This window comes from Onthophagus taurus, chromosome 1 (genome assembly GCF_036711975.1).
Source record: "Onthophagus taurus isolate NC chromosome 1, IU_Otau_3.0, whole genome shotgun sequence".
Lineage (NCBI taxonomy): Eukaryota > Metazoa > Arthropoda > Insecta > Coleoptera > Scarabaeidae > Onthophagus > Onthophagus taurus.
Genome location: NC_091966.1, coordinates 31,690,934 through 31,708,146, shown reverse-complemented (window position 1 = coordinate 31,708,146; position 17,213 = coordinate 31,690,934). Strand labels below are relative to the sequence as shown.

The 17,213-nt window shown below is 31.3% G+C and overlaps 2 protein-coding genes across 2 annotated transcripts in view; both read left to right on the top strand.

Annotated features, from left to right (window-relative positions):
• The window catches only part of LOC111417581 (discoidin domain-containing receptor 2-like), a 29,218-nt gene extending 16,414 nt beyond the window's left edge, over positions 1-12,804 (top strand). The window contains exons 4-6 of the mRNA XM_023049904.2: positions 4,450-5,668; positions 5,720-5,865; positions 5,928-12,804. Of these exons, the coding sequence (XP_022905672.1) occupies positions 4,450-5,668; positions 5,720-5,865; positions 5,928-6,887 (2,325 nt within the window). The 3' untranslated portion in view covers positions 6,888-12,804. The remainder of the gene's footprint in view (positions 1-4,449; positions 5,669-5,719; positions 5,866-5,927) is intronic.
• A 2,898-nt stretch (positions 12,805-15,702) lies between these two features.
• Positions 15,703-17,213, top strand: LOC111417615 (uncharacterized). The gene has a single exon (XM_023049947.2). It carries the CDS (start codon positions 15,812-15,814, stop codon positions 17,072-17,074), a length of 1,263 nt encoding a protein of 420 aa, XP_022905715.2. The 5' UTR covers positions 15,703-15,811; the 3' UTR covers positions 17,075-17,213.

Sequence of the window (17,213 nt, the reverse complement as noted above, 5' to 3'; positions counted from 1 at the left end):
TTTATTGGTGTTAATATAAAATATTATGGAATTATGCAAAAATTTTTTCTTCTACTCATTATTTAAATCGTCTTTAAATAACAAGGTACCTAAACATATACAAAACCTAAAAATTCATTTTTTTTCAGAAGATCGTTGACATAATCTTGAACCCGATTGGATAACTCTTATTAATAATGATTAACTCTTGAATTTTCATATTCACCACGCATTAAAATAAACTCAATTAATACATATTATTATCACTCTCCATTATGACTATATAATTTTAGCGAAATTTACATTTCACAACAATATGCGTTCTAAAATAAACCTTGCTTTTTAATAATAAAGCCCACATAATCCGTGTAGAGTTTTGCATACATTGTCCGTATTTTGACAAAATAGTTATTTTAATAAATTACTATGTGTTCCCTATGTTATTACACAAAATACAATCAATTGAAATATCTTTTACCATGAGTCCAGAACATGTCAACATTAGGAAGATTTCCTTGAAACTAGATTTGGAATACTTCCTGCTCTTTAGCCTGATTTTTTATGCTGCGGACAACCAGCTAACTTTCCATCTTTTTGGAGATTGTCCTGGCGGCCTTTTGGATGTTGGTCTGCAATCTTTGGAAATCCTTGGCAATCTATTCCATTCGTAAAACATGCTCATTTCAGAGTCACTTCAGCGTATTTTCAGCGATTACTCCCAAAATTCCATCTCGTTGGTACGAACCATTTTTTTTGTTTCCACTATGTCTGTCCACACTTCCGCAATATATGTCATTATTCGCCAGTTTTCTCACGTTCTTCTTGACATTACTAACTATTACCATAGTTTTTGTTTAGGTAACATTTATCTCCATGTTAACTTTTCCGTCTGTATTCTAAAAGCCTGTCCATATTTTAGAATAACTAATTCAATTGTATTTCTTGTCATATAGAGTCTATAGAAATACAATTTCATACATTTGAAATCATGGTTTCAGAGAAGTTGTAATAAATGGTTTTTATATTCTTGGTTGTCACAAGTTTAAGTGTTCGTTATAATAAAACTAAAAACATTTTACTAAAACTGTTTATTCTTTGATATGTTGTTGTAGACTGCTCAATTGAATGTATCAAAAGTCATACATTCAGTTCGTTTCATAACGGATATGCATCGTCGACAAGTATCTATTTGTTACATTATGCTGATGCATATCCGTTCAACTTACTTGTATTTCTTATTACATATTTAATTCTAATTATTTTATAGTTTTATTAATTCTTAATTTTCCCATTACAAAGCTATTTCAACACGTGGTTAACCATTCATTTTATAATGTTTGCAATTCGTTTTTCATCTGATGGCTTGGTTTTCCTTTCTTCTTCTCTCTGTTTGTGTTAGTCTCTATGAGGTATAAATGAAAATCAATCCCAATCGAAATCACCAAAAATTCAGTAATGTTTTTTTATTTATTTCTTTTCTATCTTGCTTGTACAGCTAAGCATTAAATGCTGAAAAATATCAACAAAATGAAAAAGATGAGATAAAACTTTTAATTTATGTCCTTAATCGATTTCGATTTTTTCAAAAATCATCTTCCGAAGGAAGCGCTTGAAAATTCTAAATGAAAAAGATTCGAAGACCAACACAGCGGAATGTTGTGCCGCCCAATTTAGCTATCAAGTAAATCTCTACTCTGGGCATATGATGGCATATGATTCCGTGATAACGTTTAGACAATCAATTTGAAAAGATGAGTATCACATTCGATGTGGATGTTATTCACCTGTTCCTCTGTCCTCGTCACCACCATAATTCTTCACCTTGTTCCATCCCCTTTAGAGTTCCCCCTCAAGTGCAGCCTGTTGCAATTTCCTCTGCGATGAGGACAACATCATCTACATGGCACATGATTGCTCTGAGATTGAACATGGGAACTACCAAAGTTTCTGTTCTTCTCTTGCATGTTTTCACCACTTCATCCATAAAAGCTATAAATAGCAATAGGGATAAACTGTGTTCCTGTCAAACACCTTTTTCCATAACGAACATGCTAGAAGTCTTCCCCTTAAGCCTCACCGCTCCTTCCACTCGCTGGAACATGGGCCTGATGGCCTGCATCAGTTGTGGGGGTCGCTTTTTACTTTCTTAATAATAGAAAAGAATGTCAAATATCGTTGTGGTTTTTCTTTTGCTGATATTTTCAAAGCAATTTCAATTCACAAAAAAGGATTTCCTTTGTTTTCTTAAATATTTATTCCAGATGGAAGGCGTAAAGAAGCCAGAGATAATGTAACAAGACTTAATTCTGCCTTTATTCCTCATCTCATTGGTTTTCCACTCGCTTATCTTTAGCATATCTTCACTCATTCATTTTCTATTAAGTATCTGTACATATGGAACACCATACATTGTTATGGATTCCCTTATCAACATTATGATTTCGTTTGTATACCACAAAAATTTCAGCTCTCTTTTAGTATTTTTCTCATTATGGTAATCCGCTTTTATATTTTTTCTCGCCAGTAAAAGTGTAGAAAGTGATTCTTTCTTCGAACCCTCATGTTGTTATGATCTCAATGCGTAAAACATGTCACATGCTAATATCTTGCGTACATCACCTTCTAGTTTTAGCAATTTTTTGTACTGATCTTTTCTTATACAGCGATAATGCTTCTAACAATGTACCGAATGAACTATTGAATGTGTCGATTGTAAATCCATATTAAATAAAAAAAGGTCAGGTGTTATTGAAATGTGAGTACATGTCGCCTAATTAATTAGATAATCAACAGTGCATGATGAATTCTCCTTCGTAATGATAGGTATACGTCACTATGAATAATTGACAGGTATAAGCGAGTCATCACTGTGGTAACTTTTCTAACGTCAAACTCTTTAAAAATAAAAAACAATTGATTGGCTCCACGTTTACTCTACGACACAGACTACTCTACGTGAACTTTCTTTCAGTTCTTACTAAGCTGGAACTGCTTTATAAAAAAGATGTAATCTTGATGAGTCAATATAGAAGCTATAATGGTATTTATTATTAGAGTTGTAATTTTAACCCAAATCAGTTAAACGCACTGACTAAGGAGCACTATTGACGATTAGCAGTATTGACGACTAGGAGTATTATTGCTGCATCAGATGTCTCTGGGTTCAGCTGCAAGAGATTTTGTATGTTTTACCACAATAATTGCCTTTATGCCTTCTAGGAGCCCACTTGGACACTTTTTTATCGTATGCATATAAGACGTGCCTTGACCTTCTAATTCGCGGTCACTTCTCATATGATCACTTAATCACCCTTGATCATAATGAGATCAGGTTTACATAGACTGCCGACACTTATATACTCTAACCAACCCATTTCAACTCGACTAAACTATCTTCGGAGTTTCTGGACACAGATCTCATTCTCCAATCATTTGCGATATTACGAGTATTTCCCCAGTACACACATACGTATACGGCGAATTCAAAAAGCGCAGGGAAGATGGTCGTTTAGATATATAAATCCAAGTCCACCGTCATGGCTGTGATTTTTTTTACATGATGGATCTCCTACATGAATCAGACGGTCATTCGATTTAAGTACATCGCATGTATTGACCAGTGTCTGGGCAGTCTGGACTATGTAGCAAGAGTGGAGGAGGTAAGATCTAATAATAAGCGATAAAACTCTCTTGTTAAACCTATTTTGTCAAATTCACAGGGGATAATCGGTGTATAGGTCCCCCTGCCCTATACGAGATGGGGATCATGTATGCTATTTTACTTGTTGCTAGAATTCCCCTCCAACTCCAAACTGAACCAGGGCGCAAAATTTTTTCTTTAAATCTAAAGAGAGTAGATTGGTAAGATCTCTTCCTGTCACGTTTGGCCCGAATAGTGAGGTCTAAAGCAATGAAATTGCGGAGTACATCGTCTACACTTTTAAATCCTCGTTACAACTTTCATCGATCATCTAGCATGATGAACGTTCGACGCTTATACATGCATTAAAAGATGTGTTACGTCAGACATCTCGTGATATTGTGATTGGTCATTTTGAAAGTATATTTTTATTTTCATTGTTGGTGAATTATTCAAACGGTTTGAATAATATTAATTTCTAGGAATACAATTGAAAATTCTGTTAGTACAACATGAAATAGCAACATTTTATTGATTATTTATAATCCATGAAACTATTTTATGGCATGGTTTGGTAGAAATACTACTGTTTAAATATCGTATTTAATATCGGTTGAATACTAAAACCGTTGCCATGGAATCTATGTAATTTTACTATTCAAAATGTGTGGATTCATTTTGCGCATTACGTATAAATTTCTATATCTACATGAAACAATATAGCCAATCAGAAATTTTGATTTGTTGGTTTTTAATTTCATCCAAAATCCATATACTCAAAAGATTTTTTACCAACACAAACAATAATTAAAAATCATTTTTTGTTTTAGGTATTCCAAGGTAACATAAATACTTACCTGGAAGCAAAAATTGAATTAGATCCACCAATATCAGCAAGTAAAGTTCGGTTTTACCCATACAGTCATCATAAAAGAACCGTTTGTATGCGCGTTGAATTATACGGTTGCAAATGGACCGACGGCATTGTAAGTTATTCAATGCCGCAAGGAGATAAAAGAGGTGCAAATTGGGAGTTTTACGATGCAGCTTACGATGGTCAATGGGATGGTCACGAATTAAAACATGGTTTGGGTCAGTTAATAGATGGTAAATACGGTAACGATGACTTTAAATTGGGATTTCGGGATGAAAGACAGAGTTGGGTAGGTTGGAAAAACGATAGTAGATCGAATAAACCTGTTGAAATAAAATTCGAATTCGACAAAGTGAGAGAATTTTCATCCGTACATATTTATTGTAATAATTTATTTACAAAAGATGTACAAGTTTTTTCGACTGCGAAAATTTTGTTTAGCGTTGGTGGTAAAAGATTTAACAGAGGTGAACCAATTACTTACGAATACATAGAAGATAGAATTTTTGAATATGCTAGAAATGTTACGATTAAATTACACCATCGAATTGGAAGATACGTTAAAATCCAATTACATTTTGCTGCAAAGTGGATGTTAATAAGTGAGATTAGTTTCGATTCGATTATAGCCCATGGAAATTTTACACCTGAACCGGAACCGACCACTATTTCTCCAGTAAAACACCACGAAAAAAATTCTAAAGAACACAATAAAATTGAAATTCCAATTCCAAATAATAAAATTAACGATTTCTTAGCATACATTGTAATAGGATTAGTTGTTATAATCCTTCTTTTGGGTGCATTTATGTTTCTAATAATCAATCGATTTCGAAATCGAAAGTTTCTACGAAGTCCGAACAATTCAAATATTGGATTCCCTGAAAACACACTTCCTCATTTCCAAGGAGATTCCGGATACACCACCAGCGAAAAATGTAACGCAATAGAAGCGTATGGTGTTACTGAAATTGAAGATTGCCGAAGAAGTCACGGTTCGATTAAATCGAGTTTAAGATCAACTTTACCACTTCCACATCCTGGATTGGATCATTTACAAGAAAGTAATGAATATCAAGAACCGTATCAGGCTTTAAAATTTGCACCTTATTACAGTTATAGTTCTGTTGTTATGGAAATGCAGGATGTTCTTATGAATAGTAATAAAAAATATGGTAAGTTTAAAAAAAATTTATGATAATTTTATAAAATTTTCAAATTTATAGATGCGTATGATTATGCAATACCAGAAGCTGGTACTTTACCTTTATTGGGATCTGAAAAAGCAACTCTTCCATTAACTAGAAGTCGAGGAGGAAGTATAACATCGAAAAATTCAAGATTTTCAACGCAAAGAAATAGTCATGTTTCGGTATGTGTATATTTTTAAAGAAAATATTTTGTTTTAACTTTAATCGTCATTTTTATTTGAAGAATGGAGCACAACAAGAAGCTTTGGCAGCATTAAAGAAACGATTAGAAGAATCAACGTTACCAGAATTTCCAAGACACAGATTGCGAATGTTATCAAAACTATCAGAAGGCGCATTCGGAACTGTTTACATCGCCGAAGCGGATGGTATCGCTGAATACTCATCAACTTTAACTTTAGGTACTCGTCTCGTTGCAATAAAATTTTTAGGTGAAACCGCCACTGATAAAGAACGTAAAGATTTTCATCGCGATGTTCGAATCTTAGCAGCTTTAGAGGATTCGAATATGGCAAGAGTTTTAGGAATTTGTACAAACGATGAACCACTTTGTGTCGTTATGGAGTACACGGAGCACGGCGATTTGTGTCAATTTTTAAAGACTCACGTCGCCGAAACTAATAATACATTACCGTTTGGTGTAAAAACACTTAGTTTTAATTGTTTATTATACATGGGATCGCAAATTGCTTCCGGAATGCGATATTTGGAATCGTTAAATTTCGTACATCGTGATTTAGCGACGCGAAATTGTTTGGTTGGTAAAGCTTATCAAATAAAAATTTGCGATTTTGGGACATATAATGAACTTTACGTTAATGATTATTATAAAGTTGACGGAAACACACCACTTCCAATAAGATGGATGGCTTGGGAAAGTGTTTATCAAGCTAAATATACAACTAAAAGTGATGTTTGGGCTTTTGCGGTAACATTATGGGAAATTTTAACATTTTGTCGAAGACAACCTTATGATGGTTTAAACGATCCTTTGGTTATGGAAAATTTAGCACATATGCACTGTGATGACGGCCAATACATGTATTTACCAAGGCCGGTTAATCATAAAGATATAAACGATTTAATGTTGGAATGTTGGCGACGAAAAGACATTGAAAGACCCAGTTTTACCGAAATACATTTGTTTTTGCAAAGAAAAAATTTAGGGTACGCTCCAACGTAGATGTAAGAACATTTTTTAAAAAATAAATTTTGTGGGATCAAGATTAAGATTTTTAGATGAGAAAGATTTTTTTTAAAGTATGATTATTGTTGATGTTAAAAAAAACAGGGAATGAATTATTTTATTTTATAATTATATATATATTTCGTTTATTAAATTGCAATAATTTTTTTAGTTTCAACTGAAAAAGTGAAGCTTAAACACGCAATAATTAATAAATTGTAAATAAAAGAACCCTTTTTCTATAAAAAAACTGTATTATTATTAAAGTTTAATGATAAAAGTCACGAATAGTTATTTTTAAATTTATTTTAAAGAAGATTAATGTATATAGAATACAGGGTGATAACGTGTATTATTACCATTGAGGTTATATTTTAAATATCTGAAGTAACAACCATTAAATAAATTGGATAATTTTAATACTTTTGAACGTGAATCTTACGCTATTAGAATAAAGCTGTGGTAATTTGTGGCAATTTTATTACACAAAAACTGTAATGTTTCTTTTTGTAATAATAGATTTTAACAGATGGCGCCTTATTAGAGAGAAATTCAGATAGAGACATGCAAATCATTTGGAGATTTGAAAGTCATATTGAAACGTTACCACTTTACCCTTTTGTTTTTTATCATGCCATATCATGTAAAGATTATACACTGCAATAGAGAAACTATCTTTTTGTCAAGAGATTAAGATGGTGATTAGAATGTAGAGGAAGGATTGCTGAAGTTGTTATTAGAAAGGGATTTTAAGGAACTTTGTTGAAACCATCCTTATCATACCGGTACCCCTTATTTAGCCACTTAATTAATTATTGATTATATTTTGTTGCCCTTATTTTTGGCCAAAAATCAGTTTAATGTAACTTGAGATCTTTCTGTTGTTTGAAGGTGGAGTTTTTTTTGCAGTAGAACAGATGCATATCAGAAGCTAAATGCACATTATACAAGAAGGCTCCATTGTAAGTACCTTTTACTAAAGTAGCATTGCGTAAATTTATCTTGTCACCAACGTAAATTAATATCTTCCGACCAATTGTGATTTTTAATGTTGGAAGTGATTTAAATTTCTAAAAACATGAATTTTGTGAAAAACAAACAAATTTGTGGTAAATGTGGCACATTACTTATTGAAAATGAAATTTCACAGAATTCGTTACATTCTGCTTAACATAACGTGTTGATAAGACTATTTGGATTTCAATTCATTGCTCTAGATTTGATTTGCACACCATATTGACTGATGTTGATTTAACTTGCTTGACCAAAAAAGTCAGAAATAAAATCAGATCGCAGATCGATCAACAATTGTGGCGACAATGATATCCATCCGAATACGCTCAGTAGGCTCAGAGGATTCCTGAGGAGCGCACTAGAGTACTTTAGAGTAATCAAGTTATCATAAATAAATTTACAAAAAATATAAAGTAAGTGCATTTATTATTCAGAATATACATGCCAATTTAGAATTTTTTTGTACTATTGTAAAAGGACAACAGCATCAGAATAAACAAATATTTATAATAAAGCACAAATACTAAATCAAGATAATCAGTGCAAAAATCAAGTACAGTAAAGTGTCTATTGACGCTGGTAATCAAGGAGAAATAGAGACAAAAACACGAATAATACAACCTAAGGGATTGAACAAAACAGCTATCTCTGCTACATAACTTTATTCTAAAACCATGAAAGCATATACAAACAAAACACTTAATTTATTCTTAAAATAGTCGGTTATTTTCACACCTATCTTCTTTTCTTGTTAATTATCTTTTCTTTAATATTTGTTTTGTTAAAATACGAATTTTTAAAATGTCTGTATGTCAGTGAAATGTTGCTGTTCCATAACATCTAAGAGTTTTAGCACCTTTCTTGCTGCTAACTTTAGATTCTGATTTTGATCCGTCACCTTCTACTAATCGGCACTAGATTCCTGGAGTGAACTTGGTCCAGGCATTGTTTGGTTACGTAGACCAACACATTCGAGTCAATATTTAACCACAAATAATTTCTTGGAATTTCTTTCTTCATCCAGTTCTTCTCAGCCCTGAACATTTTTTAACGACTGGAACACATCTAAATCACTATCAATTTCATGTTTTTCAGCTGATTCAACGCATAAAATGTTATTAAAAAACTTTTGTAATTGTGGCAACTCCAATATTTTATTGGACATACAATATGTTGTATGCTATATCTCGAAGCGTAATTGATTTACAAAACTGTAAAATCCTTCTTTACGTTATCTTTTGCGACCAGACACATTAGTAAATTTTTGCTGTCCAATCTCTTCATTGTTTCTATTACACCCTAATTCATAGATCAAATCAGGACGGTAATATTTGGCGGAAGACAACACAGTGATGTTCGCATGTGACAACGTTTCACCTGATATATGAGGTGAGGCATTATCAAAAAGCACTACTGCTCAATTATATTGCTTTTTGACCCGGGTGACCTTTGACATCTACATAATTTTTTTCGAATGGAACAAATTTATCTTTAAACTACATATAAAAATTTCCCCTATCATCCACGCAGAATGGTGGTGATAGTATTCAACTGGCTTTAACTTCCTTAATACAGCTAATTTTAGTTTATGTTCCCCAGTAGCATTTAAACGACAAAAGACTGTAATACGATATGTATTCATAACGGTTTTTCGTTAGTAGCTAATTGTACGCCAATAGAGGCCGATCTCATCAAAAATGTATATTTGGGCAGTTGGTTTGTGGCACAGAAAAACTTTCTTTAAAACATCTCAACCAACCTGTTGAAAGTGTAAGTCCTTCAATGATTACATTTTTACGAAGTATTGTGCTTTAACTAACACATATGGACGGGAAACAATTAACTTTACTAGTGTTCGTTGCTGAAAAAGACACATCACCATTACATTTTCCATTTGCTCAATCTTCGCAACTTTCATTGCTTGCCAAAGTCCAGCTGCTGTTTCATATACCTAAAAGAATTTTTCAAATTTGGGCTGCTGTTCACAACATCCCATATGGTTTTTTTATCCAACTCCTTTTCTTCTCTTGTCTCTACATTTGTCTTTTAATCATCTCTTATATATATATATATATATATATATATATATATATATATTTCCACTTTTAAAACTATCCGTTCTCGCTTAGGAACCATGCTAAGTACTAAAGGAAAATTACATTTCTAAACAATGTAGTAATAGCATCGCGATGCACAACGGTGCCTACGCAACAAGAAGTTACCCACAAGGAATGAAACTACTGACAATATCAGTAAAAATATAATCTGAATAAATGCGTATTCCGTTTTTGTTTTTGTTTCACCTCTTCATGAAAAACAACCCAAAATATTTATGTTGCAACCTCTGTACTTTACCACAGATTTAATAAATTTAAGTTTTTATTCTATGTAATACCCAAAATAGCTGTATATTTTTGCTGTATGATAACGTATGACATTCCACTTCATTTTCTTTTGTGAATGGCTCTGTCGCACTACTTAATCGCTATTATAGTGACCTTGTTAATATATGCAGAAAGTGTTGATAACTTGAAAGTGAGTGATAACTTCCTTTGCTATCCAACGAACATTTACAGTTTTTTGTCTATTTAATCCCACAATTATGACGCTTTGAAAATCTTTTCAGAGATTCCTCTAATTCACTTTCTAAAGAAGCGCTTAAAAACTAATTATTGAAACAAATTTTATGACATAATTTTTTGGATACAATTTTTGATAAGCTTTTTACCACTACCTCCACCATCAGCTGATCACATATCACTTTCACAGTGTAAATTTAATAAAAAAAAACTTTAAAGCCACATTTTTTAGTGTTTTGTGCATATCCTCTTTTAGTTGTGTCTTTCTTTTCAATGATATTGACTTATTAACACATAAGTGATCAGCTAATTTTACCAATTTGTACCGAATTGGTTTATGTTTTATAGCCATCCACAACTGTCCATATTTTGGGTGATTATTGAATTCTTATACAAAACCAAAAGCATCATAACATCAGCTACATGAGATGGCTTGCAAGGCATTAACTTTAAAATTCATGTTGAGTGCTGTCAATCATCATCAACATTTTTATTGGTTAACTCAAAGACGTTATATAATTAAGGCTTTATATTATCTTATGAGAAAAGTAAAATTATTTGGTAAAATGTCGATATAATAAAAATTTTTTTAGCTATCTATACCTTACAAATTCGCATTACGAAATATTGTTGTAGTATTTCTACGCTATGTATCGCGAAATTGAATTTGTGCTTCATTGCCCTCCAATATTTGTTCATCCTGATGCTGTATTCCTGCACTCCTCAACTGGATTGAAAATATCTAAATTGATTTTTGGATCCTGCAGGTATTTTGCTGCATTGTGGAGAATAAATAATGGAATCAAAACAATTTAATTTCTTTCAACTGTACATATTGTATTTATTTTAATAATTTTGTAGAAAAAAGTATTGCTGTATATTACCTTGAACACCAAATTTTGTTATGAAAATAACCCATTAATTTACAACATACCTCACCTTGATTAACTCTGATAATGAAATTAGTAATACCAATCACAACTAATCAATCTTTGTTTAGAGGATGAAGGATTGCAATAAATGCTACTCGGATACAGCAAATGCTACAGTTTTCTTTTTGTAAAGTTTATTTACTTATATGATAAGTTATTTCAGTTCGAATATGTAAATGTTGACCAAGATATTTAATTTACATAATAGAGCAGAATGAGATTAATAAAATAACATATAAGTAGATCTTAACGGCTTTTCTAATAATAAATTTCTTTCATTTCTGATGAATAAGATAATAAAATTTTTACTTCAAATATTTAAACATAACCTCGATGATTATTACGAACAAAAAAAATAGGATATAATAAAAATGTATCTTTTGTAGAGTTTATTTGAAAGCTTTTCCGCTTGTAAATAATTTTTGATTTGTAAAAAAAAATACATATATTTATAATTTATTTTAACATTTTTCTGGTAGTGCTTGCTAGTTGCTGATTAAACCAAAGCTTTTTCAAACACAATATAACGAAATAAATTCCTTATTTCCCATTATTTTTGTGTGCCAAAAACTAAAAAAAAAACATGCAATACAAAAAAAGTAATCTCATCTATTTTTCATCTAATATTTATAAAATTGAAAGAAAAAATAAAGGTAAAAAATAGTATTAGAATTTAATCAAGTAATTAATTAATTAATTAACCTTTTACCTCAATCGCAAAATAGAATTGAGTCATCACACTTTAGTACAACTCTTTTGCACGTTTTGTTAAAAAAAATAAAAAATACAAGCACTACCTTTTCAACGCGATGATAATCACAATGATTAGAGAAAAATAAATACTAATAGAGCACTTTTTGTGATTATCACTCGTAATGTGTAACGAACGAAGCTTATTTCTTAAGAAAAAAAAAATGATGAAAAACTTTCACACTGGCACAATAATACGAGACAATGTATAGCTATTAAATAAAAGATAAATGTTATATATACACTATTATACTAGTCAATTGATTCGCCTATGTAAAACTGTCATCGATTTTTTAATAAGACAAAAAGGCTTCAAATTTGTATTGTTATTTTCATTATAAAACTTATTCTTTATTTTATTAATTTCTATCAATTAATCGAAATAAGAGTGCCTGTAAAAAACTTTTAAGTTATATTATTGATTAATAATTTGTAAATATATATTTATGTACATTAAAAGAACATTCCATTTAACACAAAAATATTTTCGACTAAAAAGGCACTAAATCTATTCTTGTTTTCATTTTGTTTTTAATAATATTTTCAATAATAATAATATTTTTATCGTTGTGATTTCTCCGCAAATAATTGTCAAAGTAACATATCAAATTAATAAATTGATTATTGGTACGAAAAACATTTCAAAATCTTTTATTTTCCCTTTTCTAATTGTTTTCCTATTACATTAATCTACTTAGTTCATAGTAATACATAAACTGTAGTGCGGTCTTTCTCACGACAGGGTTGGGCGACAGGAAAACGCACAATGGAATCGAACAGGTTATGTTGAAGACTTTTAACTACAATAATGAATACAGATTTATTAATCACTCTTGTTGGAGAAAGACCTGTATTGTGGGATAAAACTCTTAAAGACATTACTTGATTTTTCGGGAAACACAAAAAACTTTCATCACGTCTTATTCAAATAGGCATTTGCGCAAACTTAAAGCCAACATAGTAGTGATTGAAGTTTGTTTGCGTCTATGTAGAGTGTAGACCGTTTAGCCGTTTTACCTTGGCAGCGTCGACATGCTAGGAAGAAATAAGTCACATTAAACAGCGACTTCAAAAACATTGGTAAAAAGGAGAAAAAGACATTGTATGAGTAGTATATAGGTAGTCTTTTTTATTAAATATTAATAGTATTATTGCCAACTGAGTTTTCCCTACTAAGAAAGAGTCTGCCAAAGTATTTCTGCACATTACCTTTTAAGACAACTAATTTTCTGAAAGATCTGTCTGCTAAACTAGCTCTACTCGGTGATCATATTAAACCTCCAATAATAAAGACAATAAACGCTCCAGTGGAGCAAACGAGCAAAGGCTTGTGTTGAATCTTACAAACATTGATTTTACTAACGTGTAGTTATTCAAAGACTCTATGTATTTATTCTTATCGTTGAAAAAAGTTACTAACTGTAACTCAGTATTTGACTGCTTTTTATCAAATTTAGGCACTGAAAATACGAAAAAATCCTGTTCACTTTCACTTGAAGTGCTACTACTCGGTTCTTGGGATTATTCAGTTGCAGTTTCCATTGCATTAATGCACAAAAATTTTTAATTCGCTTTCTCTCTACTTCTAATTTGTCAGGTAACCATCTTGATTTAATAGCGAAATGAAAACAAGCAGCTTGTTTTTTAGCCTGCACAACAGATGCATGTTGTGCAGCATGCAATTGAATCATTTACTTCAGGCGATAATTGAAAAAACCTTCAAAATCGTGTTTCCAATGAATTTGTTAGTCCATTAACCATAAGCTAGCATGACGAAGATTTTGTTCTAGCACAATTTTCAATCTTTGTCTCATGTCAAATAAAGTGGGTAATAATTGGTCATAATAACAATCTATTTCCCTTTGTAAATTATCCAATGCTGTAGCAGTGGGTCTCATGACCACACAAAATTCTGTTAAATATTGAAGTTTCTACCTCTTTAAATGTAGGTAAATTAAGTTTATTGTTTAAATCATTTAATAGAGATTTGTATTTTAAAAGATGAGTTGTTGTGTCATATAACGAATTCTATCTTGTTGGGTAAGGGTACATAAGACTGAAGGCTAAAATGTCATGTAAATATAACTTTAGCTGATTTAGGTTTTCTTAATAAGTTCCATAAAGCAGTGCACTTTGCGAAAGCTGTTTTTAATTTTTGGAAATTGGTTGTTGCTGACAAGATTAAAGTATGGCTTGCACAGCTTAAGAGATTTGGTAACAACATTCAGTTCTGCAAATTATTATCTTCAACATCAGATATACTGATAAACTGAAATTCTTAAGCAACACTTTCTGTTTATATTGTATCTGCATCTACTAAAACAAAAATTTTACTTATTATAATGACGACCAAATAAAATACCCCCATATATATTTATGAATATCCTTATGTGCAAAAAACCCATTCATAATTCTTAAGCAGTATTTCTTCATGATTTTATCCATGACCTCAGCGAGTTGAATCACGACAGCAACTTCTACTCCGGCTCTTTCTGATTTATGGACACCTGACCAAATTTAAAAATTGTTTTCTAGTTCCTCAGTGCCTTTCCCTTTCTTTTTGTTTCGAGCAGTACTGCGATGTCGACCCTTTGGTCCTTCAAGGCATCTATCACCTTTGTTTATTTTTGTGCTATACTCTGTGTATTCCATGTTACCAGTCTTAAAGTCCATCATTGTGGCAGCTTCCGTTAGCATTTATCCATCAAATTCCGAGGTTTGTTGAAAGTATTGAAAGCAGAAAAATTATAGGATGCCTTAACAGTCTATGGTGGGACAAGAACATAAGAAGAGGAACTAAAAAGAGACTAGGAAGAACACTAGTAGAATCAGTCCTGGGTTATGGTACTGAGATATGTAGAGATGGACTATTTGAGAAGAAACGCCAGGGTGTCAAGAATACAACGAACAACTAATGACGAAATTCGAAATCGTAATGAAAACAACGTCAACAGTGATAGGACAGAATCAAAGTAGGGGGTTTACGGTGGTTTGGACACCTGATGAGGATGAATGACAATCGCTGGCCGACGAAGTTATTTAAATGGGTCGGGTTGGGTTGGTAGTATTTATTAACAAATAAATCTAGGAAATTTACAAAATGTTTCTTTCAAATAATACTCTTAAAAAAACAAATTAGATATAATTTAATTAGAGAATTAATATAATTAGACATAATTAAAAAAAAATCAAAGTATTACTTTAAACTGTAAACAAAAAGCAGAGTTTGAATGAACTTTAAATTTACTAAATTTACTTCCTAAATTCTTTACTCTTGATCCCCGCCATCTAGTAATCATGCCCTCAAACTAAAGCTTATTAAGGCTGATTAGCGAACTCTATTTATTAATAATGGTTGTAACATTTTATTTATAGTTTATTAATCATAATTACATTTTAAATTTTGTATTATAACCAGTATTATATATTAGTTATAAACGAAAACAAAAAGTGTTGTTAAACCGATTTTTTAATTATTTTTACCTACCTTATGTTTCGCTAATAGATGGCACCGCTTACACATGACAGTTTACCCGTTGGTTGTCAAACATTTTAAAAGTTAACGGAAATTTAAATCCTTTTTTAATCTAACCAACTGCATTGAGTTTTAGATTGATTGTTATTTTGAAAACTGTGTGTATACAATATGGAAGTGAAAAATATGGGATTAATGAGAAAACCATTCAAAAAAGCACCAGTTGTGAAACAAACCAAGGGTAGTTTATTAAGAATGATTAAATCAAACCCTTTGATAGGTATTGATGACAAAATAAAAAAAGAATTAGGGATTACTGATGAAGAGTTAAAACGATTAGGACATATACCAATAGTAAAAAGTACAATGTCGTTAAATATCCATAAAAAGAATATAGGCGAAGATAAATCTAAAAGTAATCGTGTTGTTAGACGATCATTTTCTGCAGAAAATTTTAATGAGAGAAGTCGTTTATCAAGTGGAAAAGACTTAAACAGAACTTACTCAGAAGAAAATCTAACCAGGAATCAATCAGAGAAATTATACAATTTCAAAACCCCCCAAAACAAGAAATATTTCATCACAACTCCATCTACAATAACAACAAATCCTAAAAAATATCTTGTTTCACCAACTCCAGAAAATATTAAAATGAATCTAAATAAGTGGTTAAGTAAACGAGGGAAATCCATGGGAGCATATCATCATTTAAAATATTTCGGTATTCCCCTCGATGAGATTGAAGAAGAAAAAGAAAATATTGAACAAAAACCACCTCGATCAGAAAGTTATGAAGCACTCCAAATACCACCTAAAGAAAGCGAATATGATACGAACGCAAATTCCAACATTCAAAGTCCCTTTATTGATTATGAATTTATTGCTAAAGATGCATTAAACGATTTATATAAATTAATTCAAGATGGTTATTCTTCGGAACAATGCAGCGAATGGCTCACGATGATTCGAGATAAATGTAAAAATTTAGAAGAAGAACCAACTTATTGGGAATGTCGAGCTGCATTAGAAGAACAAAATGAAAACCTTCCCAATGCAATTTTGTATTATAAAACAGCAATTATAAAAGGGGCTGAAATTGAAAGTGTAAATGGTTCGCTGGATATGCTTTTAGAAAAGTTTAGTTTGTTAAATATCACTTCTTCTGTAAATGCTAAAGAAGATAAATCTAAAAGGAGGGTTATTATGGATGCTAGAAATGTTTTTAAATCAACGATAATACAATTTGCTGTACAGGAAAGGGATAAAAAGAAAAATGTGGGCAATAAATTAGTTACCCCAGTAAGAAGAAGTGCAAGATTATCTTGTTATTCAAATTCTAAAGGTGTCAACTTGTGTTCATCATTTAAGAATATTGAAGACAATGATAATGTTAATTTTAAAAGTAATAAGTTTTTATCTGTGCGATATAATTAAATTGTGTTTTAATGATTTTATATGTATATTACTTAATTTTACCCAATGTCTTGTGTTTTATTTAATATATTTTGTGTATTGTATTTATAAATTGATATATTTGTTTTGTTAGAAATAAAGCTTATGTGTTCATTTTTAA

Coding starts and splice junctions, on each gene's coding strand:
- LOC111417615 (XM_023049947.2), top strand. CDS start 15,812: ATGGAAGTGAAAAATATGGGATTAATGAGAAAACCATTCAAAAAAGCA.